This window comes from Gadus chalcogrammus, chromosome 20 (assembly GCF_026213295.1).
Source record: "Gadus chalcogrammus isolate NIFS_2021 chromosome 20, NIFS_Gcha_1.0, whole genome shotgun sequence".
Classification (NCBI taxonomy): domain Eukaryota; kingdom Metazoa; phylum Chordata; class Actinopteri; order Gadiformes; family Gadidae; genus Gadus; species Gadus chalcogrammus.
In genome coordinates, this window is record NC_079431.1 from 17,381,532 (window position 1) to 17,395,276 (window position 13,745).

At 42.9% G+C, this 13,745-nt stretch overlaps 1 protein-coding gene across 1 annotated transcript in view; it reads right to left on the reverse strand.

Annotated features, from left to right (window-relative positions):
- Window positions 1-817: 817 nt before the first annotated feature.
- The window catches only part of cavin2a (caveolae associated protein 2a), a 19,001-nt gene continuing 6,073 nt past the window's right edge, over window positions 818-13,745 (reverse strand). The window contains exon 2 of the mRNA XM_056579679.1: window positions 818-7,041. Coding sequence (XP_056435654.1) covers window positions 6,001-7,041 — 1,041 coding nt within the window. The 3' untranslated portion in view covers window positions 818-6,000. The remainder of the gene's footprint in view (window positions 7,042-13,745) is intronic.

A 13,745-nucleotide genomic window follows, 5' to 3' on the forward strand; every position in this document is an offset into this window, starting at 1 on the left:
GATTGTTGCCGTTTGCGACTCTCTGATCTCTTTATATAATATAATATAATTGTATATAATATCATGGCCAAAAGCTCTGTGCGCCTCCGGATGGCCGTAGCGCGGGGGGCTCTCATAGGGATTGGGCTTCTCGGGGTTTGTTTACCGGCGTTGCTATGGGTTCCGGTCTTGTGTGTTCCAACGGTTTATTAGGTAGGCCTATCTAATAAATGATGCCTTCATGCGCGCCTATCGCATGATTTTAGACTCGACGATTTTGGTTGAGTATGTGGGGATTTTTTCAGTCGCAATTGGTTTGCACATTTTTAAAAGTGCTGGGGACAAAATTCGGATTTTAAATACTGGGGGGGACATGTCCCCCCGTCCCCCCCATAATCGACGCCTATGTTTATGGATTTTACTTTTGCACTTCCTACTCGGCTCGATCTGCTCTGTTAAAATTGAAGCGGTTCAGCAACGGCTTGCGTCAAAAATATAAGAATGATAACGCTGCGGCGCGGCGCGCCACTCCTGGGACGCTGCTGTGACGTTCCGCAGCGCGCCCAGTGGGGATGGTTTCATTGATTAGAGTGGCAGCGATCATTAGCGGTGACCGCGGCGCAGTCGTTCCGTGGCACTTAAGTCCCCGGTGGAAATCAGGCGTAACCCTAACCTTAACCACTACCTAACCCTAACCCTAACCACTACTACCCTAACCCTAACCCTGTTGCGCTAGCTTGATAGTTCTTCATTTTTGATGTTCTTTCCATTATATCGTAAAAATGTATAGTTTACCAAGGTACATGGATATTAATTAATCATGAAAAATGTCCCACTATATCGATGTTTAAAAAGGGTCATAATTTACTCAAATCATCCCTGGCATAAAACCTATGACGCGTATAACCTAGCAGTTGAGCAGTCAGATGTGGATGTCCATGTCCTACAGGCTGCAGCCAGACATTATAGCGGGTTTAAGTGAGGGGACCAATCACAGCCCTTGCTGCTGTGTTGCCACGACGGAAGGTCAAATTTTTTTGGAGGCGCACGTTAGGCCCTTGCGGTGGATGCAAGAAGGGTCCGCAACGACGTAATGGGTCCGTAAACCCCCTTGCGTGTTGTCAATTTAATCAGCCCTTTAAAGTGTAAAAAAATAATAATAATCGGAATGAAGATCCATAAAATAAGCCCGCCAGACACTTTTTTTCGTTGATAATTGAGTATAGAGCTTGCTCGCGAATGCCCGGCGCAATGTAACAGCCCAAATTGCTTCCATTGCATTGTCTAGGGGCGGTGTGAACACTCCCAAATCTACATTTTTTAACAACTAATATTGCCCAAAAAAGCACCAAACCTCTGCAGTAGCATGACTAGGGTCCCGACAAATAAAACAAAACATAAACTTTAGTTTGAGTACCGGGAGTTTATTAAAAAAGACTTCTCCAAGTCTGTGCCTTACCGGTAGGTCCATGTTTCCGCACAAGTCGATTACCGGCTACCTTAAATAATATAATAGAGTGTAATAAAAGTATCAAGAGGCGGAATTACACTTTAAGAGCTCTATAAGTGCTACGAGAAATTACGTCACAAGTGCAACTCGCATGGTGTACAAGGCATCTGGAACACACCATAACTGGATACCTGAAGAGTTCTTTGCAGACCACCTCCGGTTTTGTGTTACCTTATGCAGGTACATTATATTCTTATATTACCTTCCTACTAGGCTATGTTTGTAACTAGGCCTAAGATTAACCAAGGTGGTACATATAATTGTAACAAAGCGCCTAGACTACTAAGATTGCTTCTAAGAATAAAACCACAAACAAACAAAGAAGCACAATTCAAGAAATATGTAAAATATATGGCTTGATTATAGTAGTAGGCCTAGGTTACAAGCAAAAATACCAAAGACAAGAGAAGACAGTATGTTAATTTCAAATTGCTAAAGTGTAAAGAATAGGAATGAAAAGAGAATGTAATGAGTAGGACATTTTAATGATGGAAAAGAAAAGGTCTTTGGTTTGAGTGGCTCATCTAAAAATATAAAACAGCCAGAGGCCTGCTAAAACCAGACTATGTGACAACAGAATAGATTCAAACATGTCAAATTAATATAGCTCACACATATTTATTGAATCCAAAACATACAAATTACACGTGTCATTTTTTTGTGCTGTTTTATCCACGATTCAACTCCCATGGAACAACATATATGGATGTTAATAAGTATAGGCCTATACATAAGAAGAATTTAAAGAAATAGAAACAATTATTTTTATTGTTTCTCCTGGAGTGAGGCATATAGCGACTCAACTTTTCATGTAAAAAACTGTAGCAAAATTACAGAAAGGCAACTGAACTCACACACGCACACACACCCACACGTCAAGTGCCGTTGGAAGCAAACAGTTTTATCCATAACTCTTTAACAGATCTCATGCACCAGTATTGTATAGTTCTGACATTATGGCAATATATCATCAAGTCAGAGAAAAAAATACATAATTCTGCTTGGTGTTGAACGAATTAGTATTTATTACAATATTATGATTCACCTAAAAAGTACAGCAAGGTATCCCCCACCTGCCACACCTGCTTTTCAACTTTAACTCCACCAGTCCCTGTCTTCTAATGGAGGCTTTTATAAATACTTTGCTACTCCACCATTAATTATCCACAGACCTCAATACACAAGCCAACTCCATCACCGTTTCTACATCAGACACCATCACCACCCTCTACCCCCTCCCAACCCACTCAGTTACCAAAGGCCCCATGGCTGAGGCACAAATTCTCCCCATGGAGTGCATCACACTGTCCAGAGCAAACATCTTCCCTCCCCACCCAGACCAGCCTCCGCCCCCTCCCCACCCTGTAAACCTGAGCCCTGTGGTATGAAGAGAACCTCCATCTGGGGCGCACACCTGGCTCCCAAACGCCTCTTCCTCTTCTCTTCCTGGGTCTCGACAAGGAGGCCAGGAGCATGAGGAATAGCCTGTAGAAGACACATCCATCAAACAGAGGAATGCTCTGGTATTTCTCCTTCTCCCTCTTGCCCCTTATCTATCTCTCCTATCTCTGTCTTTCATTCAGGCCTTCCAGACTAGGCATCATTTCTTACATTTTTATAATTTTTCTTTGTTGTCTATAAAGTTGGAGGTATCCAAAAGGGTCCAGGACAATTCAATTCATGCAAATCACTTTCTATTACTCACACAAGATTGAGTCATACAGAGGAATTAAGCATCCTTGTACATTTTGTACATTGGCAAAGACCCTGCATGTGTTTGTGTGTATGCATTTGGGATTCTGTGCTTCTCCCTAAGATATACTGTAAGAAGCAATAAAGAATAAACATTACTCTTACATTACATTTTATCTATCTATGCATGCAAGATGAAATAGTATAAGAATACCCCAACGTTTCTCATCGTAGCTTTAGATGTTCCCATTGGTGTTTTGTAAAGAAGAAAAGGTATTCACACGTAACACACAACAAGGTTGTATTAAGGAAAATGTTTAACCAGCAAAGGTTCAGCAACGATTTGTTGACATCAACAAAATAGTTCCTCAAATAAGACGTATCATAATACTAAATACAAATGGATGCAACATAAGTTTTAGTACGGAAATTCAATGAAGAATTATCGAAGGCCTTATATTAATTGACACAACCATACATTTGTTAAAGCTTGTGTTGGATAGTGTCAAAATAGTACATATTGATTAATAATGTTGACTATTTCCTGTAAACAAACACACAAACAAACAAGTAAAGAAAACCTTGAATGAAAACCCATATTTCCCTTCTACCTGTCATTGAGCACCCAAGCAGTGTTTTGTGTATTTGCAGCATACAAAAACATGGGTATATCTTGCTATTGTTATTATTGTATTAAGAATATATTTAATACATTAAGATTATCATATAAATTTGTCGTCCCTGAGCAAAACAACACTAAGAATTGAACCCCCCAATTTTCTATGAGTCACAAGTGTACCAAGTTGGTGTAAGTATACTTTCCCTGTTAACACAAATTAGCTAGTTGATATGAATCTAGATTCAACATATGTGTGGATGTGGACAGTGGACGCGTTAATGTGTTTACAGGAAGTTAAGGACATTGGACGTTCTTGTATCAGCTTCTGGGAAATGAAGTCCACAAAAAAACTCTGGGTCTGCTCTTTTGAAAACATGCCATTGATACGTCCCATTCCCTCTTCAACACAACCTGGCAACCCACCGACTCCACCAGCTGCGGGCAGTAATGTTTTTTCCTTTAATTCTTTCAAATGAACAAAGAGTCCACTTCTTCGCCGGATAGTGTGTTCCTGAGAAAGACCAACAGAGGAGGCGGAGGAGGAAGATGGTTTTCCGCTCACCCCGTAGATATGGGGGTGGCTTGGGTTTAGTTCTGTGAGAGTGAGTTATTGTGAATGTGACACAAAAAGGCTGTACGTTTGGAGACCACCACACAGGGGGTCTAGGGAAAAACCTGCATTGGGTTGGATTCATGCTATTGACTTGTGTATCAGTTAGGTTATTGTCAAACAGGTTAAGAAAGAAAAAGTAGAAAGACAGTGGCTGAATCCGAATACTCATACTTGACTGCTATATAGTATGCATTTTGTAGTACGCCACAAATATAGCGCGTCCGAATGCTCAGTACGCATTGTGTAGTACGGAAAACATTTCCGAATGCGTACTACCACCACAGTGTACAACGGTAGGTCACTACGCTATCCTACAATGCAACCGGAGTCTGGTAACGGACGAAGAAGAGATGGTATTAAATGTAAGTATTAAATGTTTCTTTAATCGGTAATTAGAAAGAGACATTTTTAATTTAATAGCAATGATGACAAGACGGAAAAAGGGTAACTTATCAAGGTAATTTTGCCGGCATCTGAAGGGAGATACGTCATCTCCGGACATCCGGTGGAGTTTCGGCGGTGTTCGGAGGCGTACTACAGTAGCTGCGTTTCCATCTAAAAAGTGATGCGAATCTTTAGAAAGTTCGCAAAAAAGTAATTTGAATTAGGTGCGTTTCCATCAAGTGGTTGGAGCGGGATACTACCCTAGTTCTGCCTGGAGGTGGCGCTGTAGGCAAAAAATGTATGCCGATACGTGGCTGTAATAAATGGTAGAAGTAGAAAAGCTGGAACAAATGTAACAAAAAGCGGTTAGTCCGCCAATAGAGAAGAGTCCTGTGTGTTCAAAGTTCGCTACGTCACAGCGGTTTCGAAAAGTGTGTTTCCATCTCGGCATTTTGCGAATTTACTCTCTTTCGCATTTCTCAAAAACCACCTCATGGGAGCGGATAAACTTTTTTGCAAATTAGAGGATTTTTAATGCGAATTTTGGTGTTTCCATCACCGTTTACTGATTTGATACTTCAAAGTTTGCATAAAATCAGGGGGTGGAAACGCACCTACTGTCAAGTGTAGTACGGTCAAGTAGTAGACACTGAACAGAAAGTAGTAGTACTGTATGTACTAAGTATTCGGATGCAGCCAGTGTTAATCCTCTCTAGACTACTGTTGTCTAGGGGCCCATCGGTATTAAGGTGGGATGATGCAAGACTGTGAGAAGTAATACAACATTAAAAGAGTTGCCAAACAAACAGTGACAATTTAGAAAGACAACTTCTAATTAAAACCAGTCAAAACAAGCAGAAACTTTAAAGGGGACATATTATAAAACCAGGTGGTAGTGTAAGTTGATTTATTTTAGATTTTTGGATTTATTAGCCGTTACAAGACGTTTTGAAAAATCGGCCTCTTCTGTTATCACAAGTGGGCGTGTCCACCTATATGTGTGCTGGATAGATCAGTCTACCAGCCTACCCAGTGGACTGCGGCAAACGTTGCTCATCTATCCGTCTTATATATAGGTGGACACGCCAACTTTTGATGTCAGAAGAGGCAGATTTTCAAAACGGCTTGTAACGGCTGATCAAACTCACACCTGGGGGTATAATATGTCACCTTTAAAGATCCAAGAATCAAACTAATTACTGATTAAGATGCTTGCTCCACAGCAACGGCTGCCACGGAAACAGCATTCTGTGAAACGACATCAGCCATGACATCAGCCCCGACTTCCGCAGCGACATCAGCCGCGACATCAGCCACGGCATCAGCCTTGATGTCAGCTGTGACATCAGCTGTGACGTCAGCCGTGACATCAGCTGTGACGTCAGCCGTGACATCAGCTGTGACGTCAGCCGTGACATCAGCTGTGACGTCAGCGGCGAAATCAGTGGCCCCATTAACCAGGACTTCCAGCTCCTCCTGCTCTCCCTCGATGGCATCCTCCCCATCCACTTCTTCCTGCTCCGGAAGCGCCAAACTGGCGGTGCGGTTGAAACTCAGGTCGACCGCCTCCACGCTTTGGCTGTCTCCGTTGACCACAACCTCTGTATTGAAGCTCTGCAGAGCTCCCGCTGCCCCCCCTGCCAGGCCCTCGGCCAGGTCGTGCACCTCTGCCATGGAGGCCTCTCCGTCCATGCTGCCCAGAGCAGGGATCTCCACATGGGCCATCTCCCCGCCGTCCTGCACGTAGATCCCGGAGTCGCGCACCTTCTTCACATTGAAGGTCATGGGGGACACCTTGAAGGAGGAGCTCCTGGAGGTGGGGCTCTTGGGGTGGTTGGGGGTGAAGCTCTTCTTGATCTTCTCGCGGCGCTCTGGGGGCACGATCTTGGTGCCGATCTGGGTCATCTTCTTCTCGATGCTGTGGCGGGAGAAGGCCTTCTTCAGGCTGTCCACCTTCTTCAGGCTGGAGCGCTTCAGCTTGTCCGCTCTGGAGCGCTCCAGGGTGATGGAGCTGCCCTGGGCCACGGAGGCCTCATAATCCGGGAAGACTTCCTCTTCACAGGCCAGAGCCTCGTCTTCGGAAGTGAGGCTTATGGTCTGGAGACCCTCGTCGGTGCCAAAGTTGGCGTCTGCAGAGCCCGCGACAGAGGGGGCTGGCAGGACCGACTCGGCATCGAACTGGCTGGGGGGCGGCGACTTGAGGGAGTCGTTGACGACCACGCTGGTGGGGATCTCGCTGTCTTCCTGCGTAAAACAATAAAGAAGAGCAAGGAGTGAGTTTTGAATCCAGGTTTGCTAACTTCCCGGCCTTTAACCAGCTTTGTGATTACCGCATCAAGTTCTGAAAATAATTTAGCAAACTCATGATAATGGTTGAAAGTGGATTGGCCAACAGTAGAATCAATTCTATGAGGTATGCTAATGAGGAATCATAAATAAACATGGTATACACGGGGATGGTACAAGGACAACCCAACCAAACAGAGGCACCGCTACAAAGCCTGCTGTATTCCAAATATACCAAGATGAGGCCATAAACGCTCACTCCTCTGAACCACTAACATGCTGATCTGCCCACATTCCAAACGGTCATCCATTATAGATTGAGGCCGGTTGATGTACCACAGGTGTCAAGAGAAAACCAGTCTCTGAATGCTAAACCCCATTTACTTTTTGAGATATCTGAGGAATTCCACTTGCTTCTTTGCAGGACTCTACCACCCACAACTCCTTCCCTGTGCGGATATTCGATCATCTATAGACAAGTCTAGGACCTATAGTTTGGGTTAGATTATGTTTGAGAAATGGGGTAATTGTTTACCTATGTTTAATTCTCTCCCTTCTCTTTACCGACCGTATCTGTGCACAAATAAACATTCATGCATCAGAGGCTGGGATACTTGTAGCAAACATATACAGTGTCATGTACTTAAGTACATTGGCTTTGACAAATGAGACATTTCCGGATATCTAATTATGTAGTTACTTTTGCAAATTCTTGTCATATGTGTAAGGTAAGAATCTTTAGCATCCTGCTACAAATGCCGTCCAGGGAATGCATGGCAGCTGAGAATGAAAGAATACTTGTTGCAAACAGACTGCCACGAGTTACTTAAAGCTTTATTCCATAACTTGTCAAATTTGCATTATGTAAGGACTTGCTCAACCAGACTGGCAGGAACGACAAACCCGCAAGGATGCTGACAGACAAATTGTGTCCTGTTGAATGCTTGGTTATAACATGTCAGACTGCTCTGCCACGATGTGAAACCTCCATTTTAGATATGGTGAAAAACCTTCCATTGAACCCAAAGTCAGGACGGCCATAATTAACACACAATAGGTGAAGATTGCAGACACAGAGCAAAGCTATGTAGATGCATAAATATATTTTTTTATTTAGTTGTTATCTTGTTGGCATTTAGCATCAAAACTGTCTGCGTTTTCTCACAGGTAGATTTGCACGGAATGATAAACGTTTCACCCATTTGAGTGAAATTTGCGGCCTTAGGATTGCCATGAAAAGTATAACCTCCATTGTTAATTGCGGATTTGATACGAGGCAAAGTTTTGGCTAAGAGCTGAAATAATGGTTGATATACTGCATTTAATATTCTTAATATTCTTCTTAACCAAACATGAATGGCGTTTCCAAGAATATATTATACAAGTACAGGCTGTAATACTACCTACAATGAACTAGGGTCGCTGTTGTGGCCTAAAGGTGGCAATACACTTGGTGACTGAAGCTATACGAGCAGCTGTCAATCGGATGGTAGGCAAAACCTCAGGGCAAAATTCTAGTTTCAACAAGAACCTTCGTCTGGAGTTGCATTTAGCCTTCTCTTCCCATTGTCCTCAAGCTAGGCTTGAACCAGGTGCAGCCACCCTGAGGACTCTCCGCTTACTTCTTATTCTCTGAGATTGTTAAAATTTAATTACGATTGAGGTACACCAACATGGCAAAGTTGTGCATACCTTGATAGCTACATTTGCCCTATCGTGACATCCACTAAACTATGGTACCCCTTGTACCAAATTCTCAATCTGGCAAGCTAGCAAGTATTTGAAATGAATCTGAATGATGAGAGCCATATACGTGCGTATGCGTGTGCATCTGTAAGGGTGTATGTGCAGTGTGTGCTGTCTTTTAGTGGGGAACTACTGGTAATCAACAATACGCATTTTCATTTGGGGTTTCATTTTCTCACCCCTAGTGAACAACACAGATGGTTGGTTGGATCTGTGTGCTGGTGTATGACGGTAGAGCTAGCTAGATAGCTAGAGAGAAATATAATAAGAGACACATGAAGAGAGGGAGAGAGATAGTGGGATTTAGTTAGAGAGTATGTATAGCCCTCATAAGTTTAGATTTGTTACCTGAAATCTTATTCCATGCCAGACCTTTTCATGCCATAGTTATGGGCCACATAACTCTACATAATACGCTGTGTTAAATAATAATATCAACACAAACGAAGCATCACTTAAAATGAAGGATCTTGTTATGTTTCAGATGAGTGAACTGCGATTTCAGCTCACAAGGAATTTATACCTCAAACTAACAGTATGTGGATACTAGTGGTTGAGTGAGTACAAGCGTGATAAGAAAGCGAGAGAAAGAGAAGGTTATACAGAGAAGGAGAGAGACAGGTCTAAGGTTAACTATTGCCCAATGCATGCAAAAATGAATTTGGTATCCATATTTATTTATTTTTAGGAAGTGCTGCCATAAAGGAAAGAGAGAAACAGGAAAGAACACTCAGAGCACCTTCCTCGTCCCTTCCTTTATTCCTATTCGTCATACCTTTCAAACTGTCTGCAACCTGCAATCTCCCCTCCTCCTTCCCCTCTCCCCCCCCCTCTCCTCCTCCCCTCCTGTCATCACACACACCCTCAGCCCCCTCCATATCCTACCGGCCCCCCAGCTCGATCATCTGGGAGGGTAAAACTCACATGTGATGACAAGATCTGTGGCCCTCACTTATCGACAAAGATGGGGTTGTTGTTGTTTTGTTACTCATGAGATCAATCCAAACCTACTGCCCCCATCCCCCATTATAGAACACAAACTACCCCACTCCAATGGCACTTTCAGCATTGCAACGCACAATCCATCCATTACCAGGAGGCAGGAAGGAAGGAAGGGGACTGAGGAAGATTCCACTTCCTGTGTTCTGAATGATAGAGATGTGCCACAGGAATGGGCTCAAGATAAATCAAGCTAAAATAACTCAGGGCCACAACAGGCAGACCACATCTCTGTAGTGTTATGAGGACTGTCGTACGCTAGTACGTATGGGCCCCACTGCTAACCAACAGTGTTTTATATTGCCACAGGTGGTTTGCTACAGGTGTAAACCTGTCTCTCAGCAGTTGCATCAAATGTCAATCAATGTTCCATCGGTTCCCATCATGAGATAAAAGGAGATTTGTAGTTTGTCGCTGTCAATGCTTAAAAAAAACACATAAAGTTTCCAATACGCCTCGCCGCTGCCATGTGTTACTCACAAAAGGAGGAATGTTATGGGTGGAAAGCCTTGCCAAGAAAAATAAATGACAAATTCAATGTGACTTATCTCAAAAGTCACACCAACGTGCTCCTGAAATAAGAGATTGTCACACTCAATGGAGACTTTTGGACACCGACGGTCAGGAGCGAAGACCTGCTCTCTTCCGTCAGCCTTACATTGATAACCCACTCGGTTTGTCCTGATCTGAACAGTGCTGCTGGCTGTCTGGGAGGTATTTGTCAGAGAAGTGCCAGGAACACTTGGATACACTTCATCACATTTGAAGATAAGGACGTTTACAAGGTGATGCAATTCTGCTAATCTCCTTCAGCACTTTTGTTTGAGTATTTCAAGGCTACGTGCAGACTACTAAGTCTTAGTAACTGAGTTATTTTTTAGGGTGCTACCATATTGTTACAATGACTGTAGTTTACGAACAGTGCAATGGAAAAGAAACAGCAAGCAGTCATGTTATCTTCTTACTTTAATGTTGTACTGAGCACAAGCAAGCGATCCAACTTAATGTGTATATACCTCCATATCTTCCATAGTTCCTTCCATTTCTCTTAAAATCATATAAAAGGAGTAAGTAAGGGACATAAAGTCAGGCCTACAGGGTAAAGGAGGACAGCTATAGGGTGGATGATTGATATTGGTAGCTTTTTGACAGCCCAAGGTTTCCCATGTTTGCTCTGGCAGAGAGTTACAGTTATTGGCTTTGCCACCAGCTGCATGTGTCAAATCACACACCCAAGATCACACTCACTCACACACACTCAAGAAGGGAAACACCCTTCTTGACCTCCCCAGTCATTACATGGCTCCAGTATGATGATTGTAAAAACTATGAATTATAGAAATGGAATTGTATATTGCAGCGTACACTATTATGTATTGTACGCTGCATTATACAATACCCTTTCTACAATTCATAGTTTTTCAAATGGGGCCCAACTGTCATTTGGCCAGAGGAACCTGTGATTACGCCAGGCGGCCTGCGGAGTCCACAGGGACGGATGCCAGGACTCGACTCGTCTAACCTGATTGTGACGACACGCAAAGAAGCCAGAACGTATAATGTGAACTGGATTAACGTGGCAAGTCAAACAAACCGCCCCCTTGCCCAGTCGGCTGTGTGGGGTTTTTCAACGAACAGAGACTTGCAGTCCGGTCGTTGTTAAGCTTTTTAATTTTTTAAGTGGAGAAAGACACACTGACACCCTTAGGACCAATATCCTGCATTGTTTTTTACATGCTGTGTCATCTTGTAATCTTCATCGCTTCTGTTTATTGTATTCTTCCACCCCTTTTCTTCCTTTGTCCAAGAAGAATAGTATCATTACCCAAGGAAAGAAGGTAGATAGGGGTGTAAAGAGGTAGTGAGAGAGAGAGAGCCAGAGAGCGAGAGAGCGAGAGAGCGAGAGAGCGAGAGTTGCAAGTACATACACATACACCTCTACCATCAATTGAAACGCTACCCCTCAAATGCCTCAAATAGGTTTGAAATGCGTAAATTAAACGACAATTTAAATGTATGAGAAACAATAGCAAGGTATAAATCGACTTATTTGTGAGATGACCCTGGTAAACCCTTCTTCCAGAAGAGCATGCAAGACTCACAGAATAACCCGGGATTAATGAGGGATGAAAGCTAGCCCCCGGTACAAATGCTTCACCTATTAAATGTCGAGAGATGTAGGTTTTGTGAGGAGCTGAGGGTAATCGCTGTAAAGCTGAATAGAAACACACACCTTCAACAGGTACGCACATGCACACACACATGAGCACATGCCTGCGCATGGAGAGAGAGAGAGGCACAGTGTGAGAGAGCGAGAGCGAGAGAGAGAGAGCCGGGCATTAGTTCCTGATTGGCATACGGCCAGCGGCCTGCACCGACCCGTTTGAAAAATGAATATGTCACAGAATGGAAATCTGAACAAAATGCAACCTAAACTGTATGTCCTCGTCTGCTGTGCAGCCACTATTTTAAACAGTGAACACTTCCGATTTTATGGTAATTTAACTTAAAAGCTATCATGATGCAGCCTACAGAGTACACAACCTGAGGGGGCGAGGCAAGGAGCCGCCTTTTAAAAAGGCATTATGCATTATTTATCAGGTTTTATGGGGCTATCGTTTTACAAGGCAATTTGTATACATAAGGGATGAGCCTGAACTGCTATTTAATTGTAAAAAAATGATGTGCTCGGATCATGTATTATACTGCACTTGCAGTTCAGTTGTAAACCACACGAATCAAGAGGGAAGGATTTGGTGAAATCAATTTGAGCTGAATGCTGCATGGTTATTGGCATATTTGCACAACCTGGTTTCCCTATAAAATGGAATACAAAGGTAACCATTACAAGACTTGGGCGAGCAGGTAAAAGCACACACTACCGGGCGCTACTTCATCCGCAAGTGTCAGGATACACAGACTTTGGTCCCTCGGTTGCTGACACCTAACATCAGGTCCGGACCTTTGGTCAAGAGTTGGGTGATTTGTATGGACTGGTAGAGCAAAGCAAACATCAACACACAAAGACTGGAAAGCGCCAGCTACCACCCAAACCTTCTGTCAATATCAAACTGAACTGAAGGACACGTTGGCTGATACAGATAGCGGCAGCTCAGCATGCTAAGCTTAGCTATGAGAAGTTTTTTCAGTTTTTTTCAATCCATTTTATCAATATCAATCACTGGATTTTGGAATGACATGTGGGAAATGACATTGAAATAAGTGTGTGGTTTGAGAATCAGAGAGTGTCCTCTGAATGACTCTGATCAGTGTTTTACTAAATAGGGAAGGGATGTTGTATTTTTTCTTATCAACATGTTGTAAACACACCCTTTTACAGCCACAAAACCCCCTTTAAAACAAAATAGTACTAACAAACATAATCCAGCCTTTTCTGCGTCCTGACATTAAACAAGATGACAGATTAAGGCCCTGTTCTTATTTTGACTGTTGAAATTTTGATTGTTGCTTAGTTCCATTGTGAGAAAGGAGGAGATTCAGATCTACACACCAACCCCCCCCCCCCCACACCACCACCACCACCACCCCACACACACACACACACACAAAGACACACACATACAAAAACACACACGCACTGATTTGAGGGGACAGGAAATTATACTCTGAATGTGCGAATAGCATTTAAATCCCATGACTGTCATGAATGTAAACCAATAACCTTTTCAATGGTTAATCTGAAAATAATGACCGATATTCTCACGCACCTCTTACACAAGAAACCATGTTTACCGTGACCTTTCACCAGGCACAATACCTGCCATGAAAATGTCAAGTTACTATATGAATAACATAAAAATTATAATCCTTTAATTTGATTGTGTCTGTTTGTATAATTGTGTGCATATGAATGTACTTGTTTTGTGTGTGGAAGTGTGTATAAATGTGTGTGTGCA